The following is a 25,562-nucleotide window of genomic DNA, read 5'->3' on the forward strand; positions in this document are numbered from 1 at the left end:
TGGTTTTGGCAGTAGTCAGTTTGCTTTCTCTTCTACTTCTTGCTCCCCTCCTCTCTCCACAGCATCATCTATTTCTGCAACGAAACAGAAGAATGTGCTCAGTCGTGCTTCTCAGCAGTTCCGTAGCCTGTGGAGAGTGTGGGCAGTCTCTGTATGCAGCACCTTGGAAAATGTGTGTTCTCTTGAAGAAGTGATCTGCTGAAAAGCGTGTACTTGTACGGTTGTTCCAGCCTGCCTTGTTGCACTGCTTTCAAGGTCTGAAATGCCTGGTCTCTAATACTCCCTGGGATTTGCATTTCTTCTGCTGAAGAAACGCTAACCTGCCACAGTTACCCAAGGAGCCCTGAAGAGCAAGGACGCTGAATATGGCTCTGTGTGCTTTTTATGCAGTTTGGGGTTTGTTACTGGAAGTGGCCTTAGGATTTGGCCCAGTACCGAGGATCACTTGGGAACACAGAGGTAAGAAGAGAAACTTCAGTAATGTAATATGGGACACTGCCACAACTTCAGGGTTTCTGTGGGATCTGAAACTGCATGAGGCTGTATGTTCTTCCAGCCTGCTTGCTGCAAGTTTGGTCAGATGTTGCTGGCTTTGCTCAGCTTAGGACCAGAACATTCAAAAGTGACTCGGGCAGTGGGTGAACTGATTTCGGATCCTTCAAGCAGTTCTGAAAACATAGCTTTTTAAAGGATGAATTTTGACTTTGGCTTTCGCAGCTGAAGGATCTTGCAGCTGAGGGGTGCTTCAAGAGAAAAACCCAATAGCTGTATTTTGTTTTAATCAAATTCTTTTTACTTTGAGTCTGAACATATTAGCTGGGGAGGTGCATTTTGCTAATAATCTTTTTTATGCTTTTTTAGACTGAGATGTATTTTGACACTAAGCCATCCTGTGCACAAAATAAATCACCAGGTTAAGGAAAGATAAGCATTTGGCCCTCTTCTGACAGCATTATGTGGTGCCTAGAGTTGAAACAATCTTTTTCACAGAACATCACTTAGCCTGTATTTGAAGCTGCAGCAAATATTTGTAACCTCCCAATACAATTAGCAGGAGTCAGCAAATGTGGCACAAAGAGAAGTAATAGGGATCAGAGAATCCTTTAGCTTTTGGTTTAATAATTTTGCCTGGGTCTGAAGAGAACTCTAAAGCAAGGACTATAGAGTAGCTACTTGCTGCTGTTTGTGAAAATCCTTCCTGCCCCTCCCTGCCCGCCCCCCCATTAAATTTTTTCCTTTTTCTCCTTTTCCCCCCTCCTGCACTTCCATGTGTCATGGATGCTTTAGGTCCTCCTTTACTATTAGTTAGTTAGCAACAATTATTTACCCAAGTGTGCTGTAACCAAACAAAACCAAACAAGTATATGGGCAGTATGAAGAAGCGACTATGTGATAGTCTCTTGCACAAAAAACTGTCTCCCAAGCTTTCAGTCATTTTTCTGTTATGGTTGTACATGCAGAAAAAAATACTCTTATATATTAGTCATTTTGTGTCATCTTTGTCCAAGCCATTCTGTTCCAGTCTGCATGCTTCCTCTTTCCACTGCCTTTTCCTCTGTGTCTCCCTTTTTCTCTCATCTTCTCTTCCTTTTCATCTTGATTTTCCCTTATGTTATTTCTTTCTGTCGTGTGCATTTCATCTCAGGTCTCCACTTCAAAATCAGGTTATTGACCCTCTGTAAATGGTTCCTTCGTAGCTTCTGTGCCTTTTTTCTGCTGTGGTAGTATGCTGAAGTGTTGTCTTTTAAGGTGCAGGATTTTTTGTGATATTTGTTTGGGGCAGTTGCAAGGGACATGGCGACTGACCTGATTTTCCACAGTAGGTGGATACGTGAAAGGGAAAAGGTGAGGAAGGACCTGATGGTGGATGTGTAAAATTAAAGGTTAGAAAAAAGGGAATTAACAGAAGAAAATGAAGGAAGACGTGAGTTACAGGGGTCACTACAAGAGGAAACATTTAGGCATTTGAAATTGCAAGAGAAAGCGGGGACCAGTGATTTTGGTGTTGATGGGAGCTGATGTTTCTGCTGAACAAAGCTTCTGAGGGGTCTCTCGTCTGTTATGTGGGTGTCTGAACTAACCGTTGTTGTTTGCAAGATACCCAACAGCTGTTAGACAACTTTAGAAAAATGACCCATAAACTCGACCCTAAGTGATTGTGTTTCTTCATGTGGTGCTGGTTTTCTTTCATTTCAACAGAGGTCCAGCTAATACATTTTCATGAATCAGAAGTGTCAAACTATTCAACCTTGCTGTTAAGTGAAGACAAAGATGTTCTGTATGTAGGAGCCAGAGAAGTGATCTTTGCATTAAATGCGGTGAATATTGCTGAAAAGCAGCATGAGGTATGCATTTTAATACATTATCCTCCATGTAAAAATCATGCTCCAAATTTGACTTCATTTCCTTATATCAGTAGCACTACACTTCAGGTGGTAGATACCTAAAAGAGAAAATACTCTGTGTGGGCTGCTACTGTGTTATTTCTGGAAGATGCTGTAGGGTAAAATGTGCCATCAGATGAGAGGAAGAAATGAGAAGTTGGATAGAAAAAAACCTAAGGAGACCTCTAATTATTTTCTTCTTGGGGACAGGATGCTGGACTGGAGGGACTTCAGGTATCATCTGTAATGGTGGTTCTTATACATATTTTTATTATCAGGAGTGGGCCATCTGTAAATCTGAATCAGAAGGTAATCTAATCCGAAACAGAAGCAAAGTTGGAGTTTGCTCAGAGTGGCAGGCTGCAAACGTGCTTCAAGTGAAATGAGGGCCCTGTCCTTTCGGTTTCAGCTTCTGTTTTGTGTCTCTAGGTGTGTCTGCACAGCAAGCGGTGGTGCAGACAGGTCAGATCCAGCTTGCTCAGGGAAGTGCTCTGGTTGTGCTGACGCTGGCTTCTCAGAGTAGATTAGCCCATGCAGACGTCTGCTAACATTGTATTGCTTCAGTCCATCCCTGGCTCCTGCTTCTCATCCCATCAGCAGCACAGGCTGACACTTAGAGGTGCGGCACGGAGTCCCACCCAGGATGTTTTGGAAGATGCTCATATGATTTTTAATGAACAAAATGTTAAAATTGGGCAATTTCACCAGCATATAAAACTTGTTTTCTGAGTGCCTGTACTGTCAAAAGTTGTACTTCTCCATACAGTGTAAATAAGTTTTCTTTGACCACCCCCCCAAGTGTTTTTCATTCAAGTGTGAATCAAATTGAGAAGTACTTAAAATTGAGAAGTACTTAAAACAGTTACAGTTGCATTTCCCTAATGCATATGGTAATGCCAACTTCATTAGCAATTTGAGGGGAAACATCATGATAAACCCAAAAGATAATAGCTGTGGTTTAGCCCCGCTTAAGGCACATGCATTTGGAAGTGTCACCTCCCCAGGAAAGAATGGATTCGAACCTTTGAAAGCTACTTGTAAAATGGCTTGCATTTGCTGCAGATAGCCTTAGGATTGCCTTTCTTTCATGTGTTATTGCAAGATTTTTCAGACCTTGCATTGAATTAAAGTGTGTTGAATGTGCCTTTTTGTTGCTTGTTTTTTCACTTAGTTACACTGGAAGGTCACCGAAGATAAAAGGACTAAATGTGCAGTCAAGGGCAAATCAGAACAGGTATGTGCTTTTATTGAACTTTGAGAAAGATGTTATACGTTTCACTTCAAGAGGAGTGATGTTAAAAGAAGAAAGGCTCCAACTGTTTGAAATTAAAATTTTCAAATAATCACCTAAATTCTTTAATTAACTTGAGCTTTAGAAATTGCAGCATGCTGAGTCTTTTTTTTTTTAAATTCTTAGTTCATTATTTCATCCTGGTGAATATTATTTGAATGTTTGAAAATCTGAACACACCCTGATGCGTGCTTAACGTTACAAGTTTTTCCATTAAAATGATAAACCAGTATTACTTTCACTGAGGTGATAGCAACTGTTGTGTTTTGTTATTGCAGTAATTCCTCCCCAGAATTTGATTTTACAAAATGACTGATAGTTTTGTTTGCTTTGCTTTAGGGCATAGAGTTTTTTTTATTAGGTCAGTGCTGTTCCACCAGTGTGTTTTTCACTAACTACATATATCCTTATTGTGGAGCTCAGCGGGTGTGCCCCTTGCGGCAGCACCTTGCTGGTGTGGCTGCTCAGGCAGCTCCCCAGCACCTGAGCAGTCTGATCTCTTGCCTGCCCGGCAGTGCAGGCAGCTCAGCCCCCGGGATCCCTTGGTGTTTCTGGGAACCGCAGACTCCTCACGACTGCTAGCGCGCAGGCTAGCTCGCTCATTTTGCCTTTCTGTGGGGGTGGTTTACTTGAGGTGGTTGACTGTATGTGGATGTACCTTTCCCCTTGTGTAGTGCCACTTCGTTTAGTGATACGGTAAAGTGAGGGTTTGCTGGGCAAGACTTTTAGGGTTTGCTGGGTCAGGCTTTTAGCACAGGTTTGAATGTGGAAGTCTGCAAGCCCTGCGAATACAAAAAGTAGTCCTACTCTACACTTGCAGGGATTTGACATGAGTACCCGTGAACCTGCGGCCTCTTTGGTTCACACTGTTGTAAAACCCCAGGTGCTGCATCCACGGCTGATAGACATCCTGCATTCATGGGGCTCCTCGAGGTGGGAGTGGGCTCTCTCCCCCTTGGCTCAGCTTACTGCCTTTCCTTCCACTGACAACCATCACTACATTATCCTAACATGAGACGTGGCAGGTATTTAAGGGCCATTTTCTCCTTGTCTGTCTCTTGTCCAAGGATGCACTCAGAGAATGTTACTTGTGTTCTCCAGGTTCAGTTGGGGTTACTAGTAGTAATATTCACATACATGAGATGTGATGAGAATATGAGATGAATATGAGATGTGAATTTCTCTCATGTGCATATGCATACAGTTTGGTGGACGGTGTGTGCATCTCCACCAGTCCTCTGCAGAGATTATTGGTGTTAGTTAGAAGGGATGTTAGACCCCATAAACAGGTACTTTGCCAGACTCCAAACTTCTCTTCCTTCTTTTTTTTTTCCCCTCCCCCAGTTTAGCAAGTCACATTTACTGCCAGCCATGCTTTTTCCTCATTGTACTCATAAACTTTTACTATAAGTCACATTTATGTTGTAGCCATGATGTTCTGCATAGTGCAGTAGTTTCAAAGGGTCAAGATGTTAAGCCACTACTACTATTTCTTACACTAAAATGGGCAGTCCTCTCCCCCACCCATCACTACTATGCTGTTTAGCGCCAGCAAAAAGCATTTATGCAGCTGTTCAAGGGCCTCATCTGGCAGAAAACTGGTTTTGCTCTTTTTTCCCCCCAGTTTTCTGCCATACCTAACACTCCATACGGTCACAGAAAGACTTCTCATAAGAAGGAGGAGTGAAGACAGTGCTTATACTTTGCTTAAATAGTTTATGGAACTACAGTACAGTGGTGGTATCTGGCTGTGTACTAGCAGGAATTAAGGGGTGTTGTTGATACTGTTTTTTTCCCTCTCTCTAAGTGGGTGTTTAGAGTTGTTTTTCATGGTTATTATTCTGAAACTTTATGGTATTCTTTATTCAAGGCTTTGCTCAAACTCCTTGTTCTATTTCAGAGCCAAAGGAATTAAGAAGCTTCTCTTGGATGAGAGAGCAATTGATATCAAGGATTGAAAAAAAGGACAGATATAAATGACAAAGCTTTATAGTTAATTTAATGGTATTAGAGGTTTCTCTCTTAAGAAACAACCTTGACTATCACTTACTGTTTCATCTAGGCTTACAAAGGGTGACAAAGTCTAAAACTTACTCCATGTTTAACTAGTTGTTCCCATGTACCAGGTGTGTCTTTGGAGCTTATGCTTTCATGGAACAATTTGAGAAGCGCCCTGCTGAGCATATGGTACTTGGTCATGCTACCCTGATAGGTATACTGAGGCAACTGCGCACTGCTGGCTGTAGGAAGCCAGGTGCTGCAGGACTAGAGCTCCTGGAGATTGCAGGGAGATGGTGTCCCAGTGGTGACTATCACCCAGCCTTACTGGTGTGGTGTAGCATAAGTAGTGGGCAACAGATGAGCTGACAGCACAACTTTAATTGTTAATTTGTGTTGGAATGTGGAAGCTGGTTTTATCAGACTGGTCCTTTTCTCATTCTCTATTACAGACAGAGTGTCGTAATTATGTGCGTGTCTTGCAACAGCTGAATGATACTTTTCTCTACGTGTGTGGAACTAACGCATTTCAGCCAACATGCGATTACCTGGTAAGAATGTACATACGTTTTGACCCAATAACAACTGTAACTTAAAAGCAGCTCATTGAAACAATGAGTTAATCTCCATTCCCAAAGACTGTTGCAATTTCAGTGCTGGTCCTAATGTTTGGAGTACTTATTACACTGTCCCACAGTAATGGTAGAGTATAGAAATAAGCCGTACTGTTCCTTTTTCAAAGTGCTTACTGAATTGTTGATTTGTCTTGTTTAACTGCGGATTTACTTTTTCTTAGCTTTCATAATTCTTTGCTTCTCGTGCATTAGCATAAAAACAATTTCTAAAACTGAAATGACGTTCTTTGCAACTTCCATCCGTTACCGAATCGCCCTGAAATTTCTCAGATTCCTGTCTCTGCTTGTCTTGTCTCTGCTCCTGGCTATGCCACAGCTTCACAGTGCTGAATGCTTCAGAGTGAAGTCTTGGAGCAAAATCAAGCTCCCTTTTCTCGCTGCAGCTCTTAACAATTCTGAAATTGGGAAATCTTGTAATTGTTTTGCTCTTTTTTGTCTCCCCTGCTTGAAAGTCTGCCTGCCATGACCTCTGGAACATTGCCAGAAGTCATTGCCCTTAGCCTCCAATGTCTTCATTACATGGTATAACTGATCACTTCCCCAATACTGTGGCTACAGTTCTCTGTCATCTTCCTGATCCTCATTCCCTTGGTTTTTAAGGGATTTATAAAGTAGCAGCAGAAGTACTCTGTTGCTTTTTAAAATTTAGTTGGATTATGCCCCATCTCACAAATTTAACATAATCTCAAAAATTGCTAAATCCACTTCAGAAAGCCTTCTTGATTTCTAAAACTCCACATTTTTGTGCAGGCTAATTCAATAATTAACTTCTCTGCCTTTCCTGCTCTGGCTTTTTTGGGTGCCCTTTCTTGAGGTCTGTCTGGATTTAGCTTTTTGTCTTCTGTTCTTTTCTGCTCCCGTCTTCACAAATCATAGGATCACATTTCCTCTCTGTCTGCTGGACTCGATAAGATTTTCTGAAAAGGCATATGCCTTTTATAATGTTACAAAAAATACCTTTGATGCTGGAAGTTGATATAGTCCGTTATCTGGTGTTAATTTTTCAGTTACCTTTGCACGAGTCAAGTGGCTGAAAGAAAAAGTTGTTTTGTGGTTTGCAACTTAATTTTTTGCAGAATTTAATTTCATTTGAACTTGGAGGTAAAAATGAAGATGGTAAGGGCAGATGTCCATTTGATCCTGCTCAAAGCTACACATCTGTTATGGTTGGTAAGTTCAGACTTTGCATACCTCATTACTATGTATAAAAATGCAAGATCTTTTCTGCTGTCTTTCTCGAGTCTCTCAATATCAAAATGGTAGATGCATCTGTATTTTTATATCTTTACTGTGTATCTAGATAGACATTAAAATACTTATGTAGTCAACCTTAGCGGGAGAACGTAAAACTCCAGGTTGTTTTGGAAGCAACTTTTAAAATACTAATTTTTAAACTGTATTTTCAGATGTTTAAGATATTTAGTCCAGGTAGTCTAAATGTACTTCGACTGCCTTTGTAATATCAATTACTGTCATTTCAGTAAATTTAACGAGTAGAATTTTTTAGCTGTCCTGAAGACATACCCATGAGACAGAATAGGGAAGTGAGATGTTTATTGTGAGTATATTACTGGATAGACACTGGATAGATACCACTGAATCTTGATTTGGTGAAACCAGAGTTCATGGCTGTACCCTGGTGTCACAAGATCATAAAAGAGAAGCTCAAAGTAACACGAAACAGGAAACGAGAAAGAAAAGAACACACTCCCTGCATTGTTGTCTAAATTCTTAAAAGTTGAGTTTGAATAATGGTGGCATAGAAGGAGAGTAAAATACTTACTTCCAAAACTTCTGTGCATTTCTTAAGTAAATCTACATGTTTGTACATAAACTGTAGGTTTACATGTTAAGTGTTGAAGTATCACAAAAACAATGCTGACTTTTGCCAGTTGCTTGTGTTAGAGCAATAGTAAACCCAAGTGTGGAAATGTTAGCCTTGAGAATGGTCAGCAGAAATGTAAACATAGAAGACATGTCTGGGGCAATTTAGAGGAAATCCTTGTTTATCTTTTCTTGTGGGAAGTTTAAGCTTACATAGTCTCCTGAAATATTTATGTACCCTTTTTTGTATCCAGTGCATAAGAAAGTCTAAAATATTTGTTTTTGTGTTAAAGATGAGGAGCTTTATTCCGGGACTTCTTACAATTTCTTGGGAAGTGAACCTATTATTTCACGGCACTCTCATCAGAGCCCTCTGAGAACAGAGTATGCAATACCTTGGCTTAATGGTAAGTGGGCATGAAAACTGGTCCAACCAAATTGTTCTTCCTTCTTCAGTGTCACACTTGCACAGAGTTTAAGTGTCTTACCTGGGGTAAGGGGCAATTGTCTAATATCAGAGAATGGATTTTGTTATACTGGCATACACTGACATGTGAGTGTATGTATGCCCTCAGGTGTGCTATCAAGAGATTTTATTTTGAAATTTCATGATTTTTATCAGCATTGAAAACAGCTTCAAGACATACAGGCTTCAACTTGATGTTAAAGGGCTACAGTTTATTTTATAGCTACTTCTTCATCCTTGCAATAATGCAGCATAGTTACGATATATTAAGGAAGAGAATGGTTTTGGTCTCTAATGGGTTTTCAAATTGAGCTGATCGTGGTTCCTGATGATTTCAGTTTCTGAATTTCAAAATTCACCGAGTTCTGTGAATGCTCAGGGGTTTTGCTTTCTGCAGAGGACCACAATGATGAAGTTAGCATATTCCAAAAGATGCATTATGTCCAAAAAGTACAGGATACTGAGTTTTGTAATACATGTTGTAATGGTACTGTCATTTTTAGTGTTTCAGCTAATAGCGGAAATAGAGGAGAGGTAGGCGAGGGAGGGTACCTCTCCAGGCCCATTAGAAAATGACGCTTGAGTGTGGACTGAAGAACGTTGAAATAGCAAGATATCAGACCATAGAGATCCCTTGGGCATCTTAGTGCTTTCACATAGGGTTCATGGTTTTTTTTTTTCCCCCCTCTATTTCTATTTTTTTAGAAATGCTATTCATATTATTATGAACAGCAAACTGTGTAAGCAGGTCAGTGACTGGAGAGCAGGCAAATGGAGTGTGAGGTTTGGGCGAAAGAGAACTCCTAGAAGGTCTTTGAGAGAATCAATTTAGTAGTCTCATATATAATATAAAATTCTTCTCTTTGTATCTGTAGAGCCCAATTTTGTTTTTGCTGATGTGATAAGAGCAGATCAAAACAACACAGATGGAGAAGATGACAAGATATACTTCTTTTTCACTGAGGTGTCTGTGGAGTATGAATTTGTTGGAAAACTGATGATTCCAAGAATAGCTAGAGTGTGCAAGGTGGGACATAGTTCAATTTGCTTTTACTAATTCAACTAGAATTTTGTGTGTGTGTGTTAAAAAGCATTTGTTATTGTGGACTTACTGCCAGTTAAATGGAAGTGGTCAAACTTAGTGAATCTTAGTGAATCAGCAATTTCAATCAGTTCTTCAGAACTGAGAAAGCCTAATTGTTGCTTTGGGAACAAATACTTGATTTGATTTTGCACAATGGTGATATTTCAGTACATCTGGGGGTTTTGCCCACCTCTGGGGGAAAAAACCTAACTACCACAAAGCCCAGCAACAGAAAAAGTGTCTCCCCTGGCTTTCCTTTTTATTTTTTTTAAACAACTCCAAGTTTAAGTACAGCTCCCTGGGAATAATTGACTTTGGTTGCAGCTGAGCGGGTAGGATTTTTGTCAAGTTACTTTCAGGCAGCTGTATACAAACAAAACTGTAGCTGTGTCCACAGCAGAATAGGTCTTGGCTGTGGTGTAGCAGCTTCCATGAAGCTGTTAGAGCTGCCAAAGCCTCAAGGAAAACGGTCACCAGCAGCCTGATTCTGTCATACCTGCTGTGTTTAAACAGTCAGTGTGTTAGGCTGATTCAAGCACATACTCAGGAGTGTTGGTTAAAAACCTTACTGATGAAAGAGGTTTTTTCCAGGAGAAAATGTTGATTTAACAAAAACCTTTGCAGTGGAATGTATCAATTTCCTCGGGATTTTTTTTTCCAACAGGAAATTTATCTAGCCGTTTCATTTTGATGAGGCTGAAATGTTTTATTTTGACTTTACTGTTTTATATTTAAACACGGAAGTCAAAACATCAAGAACAAGTTAGTGCCCTTGAGATTTCCATTAAACAAGCAGCTGGAGGCAGATTTACATGGGGCTTATTACTATGGCCCTCTGCCCACCGACAGCTTGTGCACGCTTTAAAAGGGTAGTATCATGGAATATGAGAGCTTTATTGCTGCTGTTTGAAATAGGAGTCAGTGGCAGGTTGCAAATCTATAAGCATTTATACTTAATTGTTTTCATAAATTTTGCAATTTCCTTTAATACATTGCATAACAACATTGGATAATGAATGGGAAATACTAATAAAGTTCAAATATGCCTGCTTTTTGAAGAGAAGTAACAGAGTTACAGCTCACATATGAAGTATTTTGAAACATTTCTAGTCAATGTATCTTTTCTTCTTAAAGCCTTGGTTCTGCAAATCCTTAATAATTTCATTAGAAGAAATGCAGCAATGGCTTAATCCTGCAAGCAGTTACCACTTTTATTAATGTCAGGCAAGTTTCAGTGCATATTGCAACATTAGAGTTTAAATCACAGTTTAGATGTCACAGAACAAATGCAGTGTTACTCCTTTCTCTTAAGGGACAGTATAATACTTCCATGGTCATTCTACTTGTTCTAATAAGCGTTTTTTTTCTAAGGGTATGTTGCTCATCTCAGTTTTTCAAGTGTTGCTGAAGTATGGTTCTTCTATAAGTCTCACATCTCATCTTTATATGTTGATAGAAACCATTCTGCATTATTTTTGTTGAATCAACTAATTTTCCTGTGGCTTCCTTACTTCTCTTTTTGCAAATGTGTTAACATTTATTGATGTTGCTATAGATGAAATGTTAGAAAATAACAGGGCTCAGTAATTTCATGCTGTATAGCAGTGGTTCTTAAATGCAAAAATGCTGCTAATTCTCCTCACAAACACCTTTTTATTTTTTTATGATCAAAAGAGGGACCAAGGAGGATTAAGGACTTTGCAGAAGAAATGGACTTCCTTTCTCAAGGCCAGATTGATTTGTACCATCCCTGATAAGAATTTAATTTTCAATATTATCAATGATGTTTTTATTCTCAAGTCTCCAACTTTGAAGGAACCAGTGATATATGGAGTCTTCACTCCGCAACTGTAAGTGTGGTATAGCCTTTTCCTGGATAAGTACTTCTAATGTCAGTTGGCTACTGCAACAAGTACTAATTACTTGTGTGATTTTTTTTTTTTTCTTTCTTCCTGAACTTTTAGGAATAATGTGGGGCTGTCAGCAGTGTGTGCATTCAATCTGTCTACTGTAGAAGAGGTTTTCTCAAAAGGAAAATATATGCAGAGTGCTACAGTAGAACAGTCTCATACAAAGTGGGTACGATACAATGGGGAAATTCCTAATCCTCGACCTGGTGCAGTAAGTTCCTGTAATCTTGGATCTGGTGACTAGTCTTTTTTTAATGCACAGGAGTAAAGAAACTAGAAAATATTAGATAATCTACTAAAGCTTGATTTTAGTTTGCCCTGATCTGGATACTTTTTGTTGTAAAGACTTTGTAGAAAAAGTGATTTATTCTGAACTTTTTGTCTGGGAATTAAAGTGGGGGTTTTTAATTTATGATTGAGTTATTTGCTGGTTTTGTATTTTCATTATTTTGTTACTAATTTTCTAGTGGTGAAATAGATGTCAGTATACACTAGGCAACACCAAATACTTTTTAGTTCAGATGAACAGAAGTGTGGCAGTTGTTGCATTGTCTCAGTAGGTTCAGCATGTTTATCCAATGCAGTTCATTGCTCTGCAAACTAAAATGTTCATAGTGCTGGGTCTCCTTCACACTTTTCTTACTTTCTTATGGTCCTTGCAATCACCTTGTTGCTACTGCTGAATGACGTGACAGTTAAAAGTAGTTAAGAAGCATAAGAGTCCAGAAAGAATATTTTCCTAAAATGTATTTTGGGCCCAAACAAAAATGCAGTCTGAAACTCAGAGATTAGTACATCGCAGAAGCCAAAGTGCTATGAGACTTGAGGACCTTCTTCAGTAGAATGAGTATAATGTAAAGGTGTGCTTACTGTCTGAAATAATGCAGAGGAGAAAATGCTGTTAATTGTCTCTATTTTGTACAAGTAAATTATATAATTTGGTTGTCTCTTTTTTTGGTTTGTTCCCTCCCCTACTAGTGTATAAACAGTGAAGCCAGAGCATCAAACTACATGAGTTCTCTGAATTTACCAGACAAAACATTGCAGTTTGTTAAAGATCATCCTCTAATGGATGACTCAGTGACTCCAATGGGAGACAGACCTCGACTAGTAAAACGAGATGTGAAATATACCCAGATTGTAGTAGACAGAGTCAGAGCGCTCAATGGCACCATATATGATGTTATGTTCATCAGTACAGGTGAGCTCTGCAAAACACTTTTTTCTTTTAACGATGCACTGTTTATTTAGGCTGAAGTGTGTTCTAAGAGAAACTCTTGAGATTTCTGTATTTACGGTGCTTTTACACCAGCTGGTGTTGTCATGAAAAAGTAAAGAGCCATGGTGAGTAAGTGAAGAATCTTACGTGCTTTGAAAAAGTATTGCAGGAAAAGAACTGCAAAACTGCAATGAGTGCAGCAAAACCACACATAAAATAATCCCTAAGTCGTCGTTCTTTGTCCCAATATATTATTTCTTGTTCAGAGCTCCTTACGATGGCAGGTTTAATGGTTGCCCTTGGCAGTTTTGTGAAGTCTTCAGCTGAACAGCAAGCAGGTTATTGAGACAATTTACAGCAATCGTGCAATTTTTTTCCTGCCTTTTTATTTTAAGGATCTTACTTAAATATATTGCTTTGTTGTTTCAGATCAAGGAGCCCTGCACAAAGCTATCAGCTACGAAAATGGAATGCATATTATTGAAGAAACACAGCTTTTCCCAAACTTTGAGCCAGTCCAAACTCTCTTGCTTTCATCCAAAAAAGTAAGTGCTATAAGCATCACAGCATTCATCTCACTTTGCTCTTCCACAAAACTTTTTAGTACCACCTTGTAACCTTGTCGTGACAAAAGATGACTGTCACTGTGCACAGAGCCAAAGGCTGCATCTGTAACTCCTCGCCCCGCAGCAGTACCTGTTGTCTCGTGCATTTCAGTGTGTTTGGTAGGTGGCAAGCTTCTGAAGGTATGTGGATATGGGGAAGGCGGTAGTGGAGGGCACAGGTGTGCAGGTCCTCACTTGGGATTCGGTATGCAGAAGCTGAGAGCTGTAGTATGTTTTCAGGTTAGGAGTAATGTAAAAATCCTGACCCCTTGTGGCCATTGCAAATCCGTGAGGAGAAATCCTCATGGGTTTAGCAGAGGAGTGGTATATCTTTCTGAGGAAATAGACCTAAGAAGAGAGAACAGTCTTGTCTAGCAGAGAGACTCATAATTGTGTAACTAATTGGTTTGTCCTGTCCCAAGTCTCGCAGGCCTCTGCATGCTCGATATATCGTGAGAGCAGTCATGTTGGTGCGGCTGGGGTGAGGACCTCTGGGAGGTCCTATCTGCCCAGTGGGGCGCCAGTTGCATCTCCAGCTGGGGGGACAAGGCTTGCTGCAGGCTCCAAAGCCAGCAGTCGTTCTGCGCTATTAATCAGTCGCTGGGTTTAATCCTGGAGTGGTTTTGTGACAATGGGAGGATAATCACTGTCCTCTAGTTAGGCTTCTGGCTGTAGTTACTCGGACCTGCAGATCCATGAATGTCTGTGAAATTATTACCCTAAGCAGTGGCTTGTAGCATCAGACCCCTCAACTGGTGAAATTTCAGGGTTTCTTAAGGAAAGAATGACTCTTTCGAAGTGTCTGGTAGTAATACTGGCATTCAGGAGCTACCTAGTGATCAATAAATGCTCTGCAGCTAGGATTTTAGGAATACTGCCAAGATATCTTAGAAACAGCTTTTATTTTTGGGTGATATTTAATAAAACTTTGCATGCCAACATGACCAACTCAGTGGAAGAGAGCTTTATGTCATCATTCTTTCAAGTTCACCTTGCACACATATTAGTTCTTTCATGCTTATAATAGAAAGAAGTCTTGAAGACAGTATACTTTTAATAGACAAATGAAAATCAGTGCTTAAAAATTTCAGTGCTTATAGATTTCAGTAAAGATGTTTGTATTATTTTTGTATGATGCATCACACTGGCAACTTACTCTGTGTGTGTGTGTATGTGTGTATATGTATATATATATATTTTTTTAAAAAAACATTTGCTTGTTTCTTCTGCTTTATCTGCAAAGAAAGCTTCAAATGCCTTACTTTAACCGGAGGTTCCAGCATTTGCCCTGTGGTAGAAGATAATGATAGATAACTCTTCTAATAAATATTGCTAATGCCCATTCTTCTAATTGCGGGTAAATTGTGGGATCATTCATACACTGGCTTAATTATGATTCCCCCATTTCTGGGAAGTGGAAGGGAAGGGATAGGCATTACAGCCTGATACAAAGACACATGATCTAGCGGTTTCAGTATGCACTTGCTAGCCAAGGCTAGTGTAGAAATGATAGCACTGAATTTATTCACTCTGAATCCAGGTGCCACATGCTCAGTTCCTCAAGAATATCCTGGAAGGGGGCGGTGCATGACATGGCATAGGGGATGCGTAGGGAACGCCCTGTCTTTCAGAGAAACTTCTCTCTAAGCTTAGCATTGAAACAAAACACAGCGTCCTGCCTGGCACTGTGGAGAGTAATGGCTTGTATCTTCTGCAAGAGAAAATTTCCATGTTGCTAGTATAACTTTTGACACGTAAAACTAACGCTCAAAACTGAAGCAGTGCTGCCCAGTACATTCCCAAAAAAGCAGCAGTCCTTTTCAGCGATGAGGAGTTGGAAACTGGGTCAGGTGCCAGAGTCATGAAAGCTGTATAGTTGTGGTACTGGAAGCTTCTTTTTCTTCCTTCCCTCTGATGCACAGGGCTTGGTCACAGCCTTGGCTCCCTGCAAACGTAACCAGCAAATGTCTCCTTGCTATTGTAGGAACGTGCAAAATTGTGGGTTTTGTGGTTTTTGCAATACCCTGGGTCCCCCTGTTTTGCTGATGGGCACCATTAGCATCAGTCTTCTATGCAAAGATCAGCCTGAAATGTGCAGGAGACTTTTGGGAAGCGCTTTTTGACCTAGATAGGTAGGGTCCAAGAAGGCAGGTATCTTGTCTGGACTAAATGTCTATTACACTATTTCTGGTGGGTGCAGGGATTACTTCTGCCTAAGCAGGGATTACTCCGGCTCCCCAGTGTGAAAACACAGGTTTCTACCTCCTTTTAGTGATCACAGTCAGTTGCTACTGACTTGCTTCATTAGAGCTGGTCTTGTGATATGTGTAGTGGCATCCCATAGTAATGGATTTACCACAAGAGGGTAATAGCTGTTATCCTGATGGTGGGCTTCAGACCTCTCCGGAGTCAGAGTCCTTTCTGAACACGTTATTGCAGTAGTCTCCAGGCCCTTCCCATATACCTTCACCTTGTTTGGAGGGTGGTGGGCAGAGTCAGATGAGGCTACAGTAGATCCTCATAACTCCCACTTGACTGAAAGATGAGTCTGAATTTTTTAAAATGGTCTGCTCAGCTCGCTGCATGTTCTCTGAACTCGTGGATGTACCAGCTGTTTGCAGTGTTGTAGTGTTGGCTTGGATGTTAGCTAGCAGAGTGCTAGAGAGATGAGCAGCGCTTAGTGCATTGGGGGAGCTTTCTGGCAGAGTGGGAAGCTTTTCCTAGGAAGTCATCCGTCTCCACGACTGCAGACTTTCTTCTGTGGGCACTCCAGTGTAGTCCAACCTAAGTTAAATTTCAGGATGAAAGACTGCATTTGAATGTATGTCTCTGAAGTTTGATTCTCTTTCAAAGTCCATCTTCCAGCAGTGCCAGCAGATTCTTTTTTGATCCAGTTTTGTCTTTCATCTTCCAGTGTCAAGAGTTTCTTTGAAAGCTGTCTGCACACTTCATATATGAGACGGATCCAAACTGATTTGTGCTTGGTCTTGTAGCTTCCTCTAGAGACTGCTGTTAGTCAGAATGCATCATTCATTAGCTTAATTTTAAGACAGACTTCCTCATGATCACTGCATTAAAGAGACTAACCTGTTCCGAGTTCTCATGGCAAAACCTCTTTACATCCTTCGCGAACGAGTGACAGTGAGCCTCAAAACCTAAGTTCAGCCCTAAGATGCCCCGTTAGTTGTTTTCTTGAGGCTGTTTCTGATGTCAAGACCAACAGTCTGCACCACAAACATGAGGTTTTTTGAAGAGTGTTTCTCTGCTAGAAATCTTTCTTGGTTTTCTGCCCATCACTTTGTGACCGTATTCATCCTGCTGGAGTCAAGCAGTCTCACTGCAGACACGACCCCTAAGTACATCTCTACATACTGAGATCCGTACAGCTGCAGTACAGGAAAAGCAACTCTGTGCTTGGATCCGGCTCATTTGCCATGACAACTGTATTAGGTTAGTGATAAATCCACTCGGTATTTTGCTCAGGATGAAGCCAACCCACTGCCAAGGTGAGGTGTGCTGTTCAGCTTTGTATGCACAGCCTCTCAAAAGGACTAGAGGGTTGGTCACTGGTGGTTTTGGGTTGCAGCGCAGGCTCCTTTCTGGGGGCTTTGCGTAATAGTATGTAAATTCACAATGTACCTTTAGCCATTGGTTTCCCTGAGCTTTGAAACAGGTGAGTGAAATAAGGCAGCTGCCCACCTCTTACGAGAATGATATACGGGATGAACGTGGTCTTTTCCTGCTGTGCTCAGAGTGAGATTTGTTTGGGATCCCCAGCAATAGTGGGTCAAGCAGCTGTTCTGTTTATATCCGCCTTTTCCTAGGTGTGATGCAAGTGTTGTTTCCTTTGAATACTGTCCAGTGTTCCTCCTCAAGTAGCAAGCTGCATTTGACTGTTGTAAGGCTGGTGCTGTTGTGGCTGCAGAGACCTGAGTGGTAGAAGAGCTCAAGTAAGGCTGCTTTGGGTTAACAGAAGCAGTTGCTGCATACAGCAAGCCTTGCCTGTTCAGGCTTGCGTGTGCCTGCTGCAGCCTTGTCATCAGCACAGGCTTGCCTTGCTTCATACAAGGATTGTTGGTGCATTCGTATTTGTGGAAAAACTGTGTGATAAAGCCACGGCTAGACATGGTTACTTTCCATTGTCATAAACTGTATCTATTTTAGATTTTTGTTCTTTTGTCTTTTTGTACTTCCAGCATTGCTGAATATTTTCAAGATAAGTTTCCTTTCCTTTCTAGAAGTAAAAGCTAATCAAAATGCTTATTTCCTTCATGCTCCAGTTTGTAAAAACATGGCTGTATGTATGCAACTCTTTACTTTTAATAATTTTTAAATTGTTCCATGAATTGGATTGTTTGGCTTTGAGAGAGTGATTGGCTGTGGGTTTGTTTGTTTTTTTAGGGCAGAAGATACCTCTATGCTGGTTCAAATTCTGGTGTGGTTCAGTCTCCAGTGGCATTCTGTGACAAGTACACCACTTGTGTTGACTGTGTTTTAGCAAGGGATCCTTACTGTGCTTGGAAACCCCTTGAAGCTTCCTGCATTGATATTTTTAAAGAAAGTGAAATTGAAAGGTAATGGTAGCCTTTGATTACCTTACAGTTACAATCAATATTGCATCAGTCTTGCCCCTTACTGATAACTGGTATTTTTTTAACTGAATATTTTCAAATACAGACTTTTTCCTATCCATCTCTGTCTGCTTGTGCTACTTAGATAAAATGAATCTTACTTAGTAAGAGGATGGGCAGGCTGTAGGAAACAAGATTTGAAGTTGTAATGCATGGACTTCCTTTTTACAGGAACTGGATTCAGAATATAGGTGGAGATGCGTCATCTTGTTCTGGTGAGTTAGTCTTTGAAGAGCTATTTCATATGTCTAGATGGAGCAGTGGAAGAGTTGTGTTTAGTTTGGCTTGGTTTTTGTGATTATCTGGACATTCATTTATATTTTAATAGGTATGAGTTTCTGCTTTTGAATATTTGAGCATCTGTACAGCCTGCGTGTTGTCTTAAAATGCCTGTATCTGTATACATTTCAGTGTGCAGTGCACAAACCTCTGAAATGAACAGGGGCACCTCAACAGCGACTTGTGAATGAAAGCAGTATTTACCATAAGTACTTCTAGTGCAGAGGCCTCTGTCTCTGTGATACAGCATTTGACATTCTACTGTGAGCCTTGATAAGTGCTTGGTTATTGCTGCTGGATCAGATGAAATTATCCTGAAAAAAGCTGGTTTTATGGTGAGAGGGGAGGGAGACTCAGAACATGATACAGAGCAGCTGAAGTACCCTCCATAGTGCTTTAAGGCAAGTAACCACAGGTCCTTTCTTTATAGTGTGTGCTGCTGCCACCAGATCAAGGAAATCGTAAAGAAGAGTAGTGTTACAGGAGATTTATACTGCAGTAAACAAAGCTCTTAAGAGTTTGATTTACTCTGTTTTTATTTCTAATCCAAGCAAAGCATGGACCGCCTTGAGAGTTATGCTTGTTAGTTTTTTTGTTAATTTATGGTGTTGCATTGTGGGTATGCCATAAGTGCTGATATTTTTTTAGAAGAGAGTTTAAGTTGAGTAACAGCACTTTGTTCAATTTCCTCTTGGATATTTTGTAGTTGCTGATTTACTTAAAATACACTAATTGCATATAAAGTGATACCAAGTTCAGCATCTTGTCTCAAACAATGACTCGTCTCAGATGCACGCTCAGTTGCAGATCAACAAGGTCTCTTCTTTATCTAGAAGCGGAGGCTGTCTTAGAGTTTGAGGTGTCCTATCTCTTAGTCTGTCTTGATGTCTCGCACGCAGCTGTAGCTTGGTATTTCGCTGAGATTCTTGCATGCTGTCATCTTGGTCTTGTGAGGTAATCTGAATGCCGTAATCTTTACGTTTCCATTAAGACTATAGCACGGTCTCGTGAAACTGTACAGATTAGACCAAACGGGAATCATTGCTGATACTCTGCACGTTTATTTTGATGTTCCAGATAAAGTAAGAGAGAATTCCCTACAGCATACATTCAAGCATGGGAGCACAGCAGAACTCAAGTGTTCTCAAAAGTCCAATCTGGCACAGGTAGTTTGGAAGTTCAAAGACGATGTGCTGAGAGTGGAGAGCCCCAAGTACCGTCTGCTGGAAAAGGCGCTGCTCATCTTCAATTTATCAGAAGGAGACAGTGGTGTTTACCAGTGTTTGTCAGAAGAAAAAGTGAAGAATAAGAAATTTTCTCAAGTGCTGGCTAAGCATGTTTTGGAACTGAAAAAGGTCCAGCATACCACGGTGGGCCCCACCGCAGCCGCTGCACCAACAGAAGGTAATAGCGATGTGCCAAAAGTGTCAGCTCTATCAACCGAGGGGTCTACCGCTGACACCTCGACCACTCATATGGTACCGGTAACAACAGCAAGGATAGTAACAAAGCCCATTGGCCCTGTCCTAACAAGTGCAGCCTCCAACACAGAGCTCTTCAATTCAATTCCTGACGCAGTCCCCGAAAAAACAATGTTCCTGAAGTCAAACGATAACTTCCTGTTGATGTTCCTCTTCCTCTTCTTTTTTATTCTCTTCTTGTGCCTGCTCTCCTACAACTGTTACAAAGGGTACTTGCCAGGGCAGTGCTTGAAATTTCGCTCTGTCATGCTGCTTGGTAAGAAGAAAACGAAGTCAGATTTTTCTGATTGCGAGCAAAGTGTGAAGGAGACGCTGGTGGAGCAAGGCAGTGTCAGCCACCAGAGCGGGGAGCAGCCAAAGCCGGCGCACGACACCGGCTACGAGACTGAGCCGGACTGCGGGAATGGCCAGCTGCAGCCTGGGGATCTGCAGGCATCCCGAGAGGCCAAGGACAAGCCCTTCGATGTCAAGTGTGAGCTCAAGTATGCTGACTCGGATGCAGAGGGGGACTGAAGGACCCAGTCGTCCATTTCAGTGGTGGAAATCAGCTGTGGTCCTGCGGCTAGTTATTTGAGCACAGAGAGCGTGGGTGTGACAGCTGAGCCATAGCGGGGTTTACATGCTTAAGCTGTACAGCAAGCCAATTTGCATTTAGATCTCGCCAGATTAGAGAAGCGGTGTTCTTGTCTGCAGACCATAGCATCTTGTGTTGTACTGTCTTTTTTTTTCTCTTTTTTTTTTTTTTTTTTTAAATGGCCAGTTTCAGATCACCATTTGTTTGTTCCCAGTTTTTCCCCCACCGAGAGCTTCGCTCTGGTGAACAGTTGAACAGTTACTTGCTTGTTCTTCAGCCCTGTTCTTCCATAGGATAAAAGTAACTTTCTAATTCACTTGGCTTTAAAAAGTACTTCAGTCTACACATATTTTTAGCTGCCATTAAAAAAAGACCTAGTTTCATTTTAATTCCAAATTGGAAATTAAGTTTAGTTTATCAGATTGGTAAATTATAGACTTTTGTCCAGATTGGGACATTTTTTTTTCTTTCCTTGTAGTGATTATTTTTAGTTTTATGCTTTGTGTTTTGGCACACTAGGTCTCCTTAGTTGGTTAAAGTTAATTTTTTTTAACTGCTTTTTAAGTATCTTAGATTTTAAGGTATAATGGGGATAGCATTGGCTTGATTTGTATAAGACTCTCAGGGATAATCTTGTTTAAAGGCTTTTTTCTTTGCTGCTTTCTAGAAATGTAGGTACAACAATATCAATACAAAACATGGAGTAAGTGGGGATGGAGGGAGGAAATAATAGATTTAGGAATGCTTTTTGTTTTTTCTTTTTTTTTTTTTTTTCTTTTTCCCCCCTTAACTAGAAAGCTGGACATAGTCATATTCTATTTTCTATACAAAACTGGATTTTTTTTGTTTTCTTTTTTTTTTAAATCAAACAGTACAGGCAAGCAGCTGTCAGTTAGCAGTGACATGAGAGAGGTTTTTTGCACTGTGGAAGCGAAACAGGAATCAAAAAGAATTAACTACAATAATTCAGCTAGTGACTTGCTGGAGTGGACTGTTAGGATACAGCCTGATGAGAAAATGTTGCAGATTTTTTTTCTTTTTTTCAGATTCAGAAATAACTCAGCTTCTTTTTGTGACAAACCTTTGCAGCGTCACCCTTTCTGGATGACACCTTCCAATCTCCTATGCAACTGGAGACTGAAACTGGAGCTGCTTAAACAATCAGTCATTTGAACTGTTTATGTGAATCATGCCTGCAAACGTGAAAGTGTGCATTTGTTCTCAGCCTGGTTCACAGCAGCACTGTTTGTCTGTAAAAGCATTTTGTGCGGTATAGTCCTGAAGAATTGTTCCTCTCACTGCATCTTTCTGTAAATATTGTTAGAAGTAGAGTACATTTTAACAGTAAATAGCAGTATGCCTGGGCTGCTTTTCTATGTTGAACTCTCATGCGAACATAATTTAGACCATCTTAGTGTAAACAGTTTATATTTTATAAGATTCAGTTTGGTTTTATTTTTCTATTTTTAATTATGTACATATAACAGAATAAATATTAAAATAAATTGTATTATATCGTGACTTTTATGAAACTTGACACAATGACACTGCTTTCCATATTGCAAGTACTAATGTTCCTTGTGGTTTCCTTCAAGGGGGAAAAGTGAAAACTTTTGTAATTAATTTGAAGCAGATTCTCTTCTCAGCTTTATTTGAATGGGTTATAACCCAGGGCGGGGGGGGATTGGAAGGATGGAGAAAGCAACGTGAGTGAAGGAGGAAAGCGCTCTTCTCTAGGGGCCTAGGGACACTTCCTCTTATTACCCTTCTAAAATTCATTTGTCTTTTTGCATTATTTCTTCAGTGTGTGATGTATTTCTTACAACTTTTTTCCTTAGTACCCTCTTTTTTATTTCTTTTCTGTCCTCTTCTGTCACACAGCCTCATCTCCTATACCTTTCCTTCCTACTGGTACCTCCTTTTTGTCCTGTGTGGGAAATGATTCACCTCCTTCACCCACCAGTACCCAGCCCGATGTTTGGTCTGGCACACACCCTGTAAAGGTCATGTTGTTGCCACCTTTCCTAAGTGACCAGGCACAGCATGTTAGTGTCCGGGGACCCTTTCGTCTCTTCTGCCAAGCCACGGGTAAGTTGGAGGACCCCTGTATAAACCAGCATTTTCTGCATTAAAGGTTTAGATATGTCACCATGTACTGTATATGTTTTACTTCTTTGATGTTTAAAAAAAAAAAGAAAGAAAAAGAAAGACCGTTCCAGGATGTATTGTGAACGTGCTGTTACCAAGAATCTGGCACTGCGAATTCTGTGCTGTAAAATGCAGGCTCTGATTTAGCAGCCTACTTGAGTGTATTAATAGTCAATTGACTTTAATAGGCTCGCTTGCGTGCTGAAGGAGTTCACTGAATCATGATCGCATATGGATGTTTAGCAGGTAAATATTTTCACTGTCAGCATGTATGTCATTTAAAAAATGCACTTCTGTTGGATTTGAATTTTTAGTCTTAACTTATTTCAATTTGTAAACTGCTTACAGTAATGGCAACTTCCATTTTATGAAGTATATATTACCTGAGGTGTACAGGAGAAGGACAAACCTGTTTTTTCTATGGAAATTAAACATTTGTCTTTCAGCTTTTGTTTGGATATTAGTTGCCTGTTTAAGCTAAGTGAGATTTAATGGATCTAAACAGGTCTTAAAATGTAACCTTATTCCTTAAAAGAAGAGAATATAGATACAGATTAATTTTAAAAAATAGCATTGTTTCATACTGATCTGGCTGTGAGTCAGTGTGTGGTAGTGTTACATGGAATTAGATCAAAATGCATAAATCTTTATTGGAGTAGGTTTAACAAAGGCATGATTTGTATTTCCATGGCTAAGAAGAACAGTGGCGGGATCAGGGTTCTTTCAGCAATAATTTGTTCACTGCTGCTATAGACGGTTCAGAAACTTTTTGTTGTCCACCGTGAAAAAAATTGTAAAAATAGCATAAATAGCACAAAGGATTTAAACAGTTTGATAATTGTACTACAGAGCTGGAATTTATTTTAAAATTACTTTTTTCATCCAGCAATGTCTGTTTTAACACGATACTTGTGCTACTTTTTAAAAATTGTCAGTAACTGTAATTGCCTTGGCAGTGAACTTAAGAAAGAAGGAGCAGTGTCCTAAAGTCAGCCTGTGGAATTCACTCCTGAGGAGGTAGGGACGCACGGTGGAAGAAACTGTAACAAGAGTCAGGCATCTAAGAGGTGCAGTGATGGCACAGGCAGGGGCACGACGAGCCGGTTCTGGAAGCGTTTGTGACTTCTCTCCGAAAGAAGTGAAGGGCTGGACTTCGTGTTATGGATGGGGGTTTTACTTCCTTTGGGGAGCAAGACATTTGGCTGATACATGACACCCTTCTCTTACCCAGAATTACAACTTTATTCCATTGATTCAAAAGAAAAAAAACACACACCCACCCCCCCCGCCACCCCCCCAAACATTACGAAAAAAAAAAAAAACCCCAACCCCAAAAAAACCCCAAAACCAAACCAACCAACCAACCAAAAAAAACCAAACCAAAACAAAAAAACAACCCCCAAAAAATGCAGACCAGCATACCAAACTGCTGTAGATCTTTTGCATCTTTCTGGGACCAGCATGTGAGGATGTATACGTTTATCCTGGGGGTGGGGGTGGCTAAGCAAATGCTTTTACTAGGAAGCTCTTTACTTGGATTTATTAACGTTCGTTCAATGCCTGTTGATATTTCTTAATATAAACATTGCTGTGATGGAACTTTATTTCCCTCAGCTGTGAATATAAGGTAAAATGTGTTTGCAAGGAGCAGAAGGGTAAAATGAGACTGGCAGAGAGTTAAACGTTGTACCTGGTCTTCTGCGTAAAGAAAATGGTATCAGCAAATGCGTGATGCAAATACATAGATTGCCACATCATCCAGTAAAAAACCTGAAGCTTATTTTTAATTAAGTTTCTAATATTTTTATGAGAATTACTGACTCTTCCTTTTTTTAATTGTAAATGTCTGCTTCAAGCTGTCTGGAAACTCAGCAGGAGTTGGTGAGTTCTCTTACTCATCTCTTACTCATACCACATGTTTTAACCTCAAAGCTCGCCTAAGGATAATACTTTACAACCTTGTAATTGGCTCATTTCGACAACATTAAGCTCAAGTGGATACAGCACAAACAGCCACTTGTCACATACTGTTATTTTTTTTCTGGAAAATGAGTTTTTGAAGAATGGAGTACTCCTGCTCTTCCTGAAAAGGAAGGAATATGTCTCCCTTCACAAATTGCCTCCCAGTTTCTCTCTCTACTCCCCTGAAGAGTCTCACATCCTCATGTTTCTCCAAAGACCTGTCTGCTCGATATGCACTGGCAAACGTTAGGTTTCCTGTATACTTTCTCTAACAGAAATTTTCTCTCCCATTACAGAATTTTTAAACCCTTCAAAGACATTTGAGGCAGGCTTCAAATAAATTGAACAAAATACTACACCATCTGGTGCAGGGGAGAGGCAGTGAGTTGATGATGTATGCACCTGCTTTATAATTTCTCTGGTGTGCTCTGTTGAATTTAGGTATAGTAGAAACAGGCTTTTTCTAGCAGTTTTGGTTCTGCTTAAAGATGTTTTACTGACACCTCCTCGCCCAGCTGTAGAGTAGTATATCCTTGATCTTCACTTCACAGATGAATGACATACTAGAATATCCTGAGCAACAATTTAAATGCATTTATAATCAGAAACAGTGCAAAACATTATGCTTTATATTTGTATTCCTGGCCTGCAGATTCGGACCCTCTCAGTGTCCACGGTGTCAAGAAGTCTTACCCTTAGTTCGTCTGAACCTGGAGTTTTTCCATAACGGTTTCTTAGCTTTTTGGTCTCATTAAAATAACCCCAGGAGTATGAACATAAAAGTTTTGCAAACTCAGCAATATGCTTTAAAGGAGTTGTTATTTCATGGAGATACAGAGATGGGTACCTGATAACACCCACGTACCATGCCTGTTCCCTGTGGTTATGCTATTTGAAAGGGATTGCAAGAAAGCTTCCCACATCCATGTGGGAAAAGATCCATGACTCGCAAGAATCAGAATCACGAGTGATTCACTACAGTTTTCCTCTCTTTGGCGAAGCCTGAAGTTGCACTGAAAGGCATGCAGAAGGGTCGGGAAAATACGATGCACTGCACTTCGCCAAGCGCTG

The 25,562-nt window shown here is 40.3% G+C and overlaps 1 protein-coding gene across 1 annotated transcript; it reads left to right on the plus strand.

Annotated features, from left to right (window-relative positions):
• Window positions 1-365: 365 nt before the first annotated feature.
• Window positions 366-20,320, plus strand: SEMA4D (sema domain, immunoglobulin domain (Ig), transmembrane domain (TM) and short cytoplasmic domain, (semaphorin) 4D). The gene is made up of 14 exons (XM_009576129.1): window positions 366-459; window positions 2,200-2,345; window positions 3,556-3,618; window positions 6,126-6,224; window positions 7,385-7,478; window positions 8,426-8,539; window positions 9,474-9,625; window positions 11,357-11,532; window positions 11,647-11,803; window positions 12,571-12,793; window positions 13,241-13,356; window positions 17,818-17,990; window positions 18,219-18,262; window positions 19,404-20,320. The coding sequence occupies exons 1-14, from the start codon at window positions 366-368 to the stop codon at window positions 20,318-20,320; spliced, it is 2,568 nt and encodes an 855-aa protein (XP_009574424.1).
• Window positions 20,321-25,562: the final 5,242 nt, after the last annotated feature.

The sequence above is a fragment of the Fulmarus glacialis genome, unplaced genomic scaffold, assembly GCF_000690835.1.
Source record: "Fulmarus glacialis isolate BGI_N327 unplaced genomic scaffold, ASM69083v1 scaffold12124, whole genome shotgun sequence".
Taxonomy (NCBI): domain Eukaryota; kingdom Metazoa; phylum Chordata; class Aves; order Procellariiformes; family Procellariidae; genus Fulmarus; species Fulmarus glacialis.

Coding starts and splice junctions, on each gene's coding strand:
- SEMA4D (XM_009576129.1), top strand. CDS start 366: ATGGCTCTGTGTGCTTTTTATGCAGTTTGGGGTTTGTTACTGGAAGTG. Junction 8,540..9,473: donor TGCAATACCTTGGCTTAATG/GTAAGTGGGCAT, acceptor TTGTATCTGTAG/AGCCCAATTTTGTTTTTGCT. Junction 17,991..18,218: donor AAAGAAAGTGAAATTGAAAG/GTAATGGTAGCC, acceptor TCCTTTTTACAG/GAACTGGATTCAGAATATAG.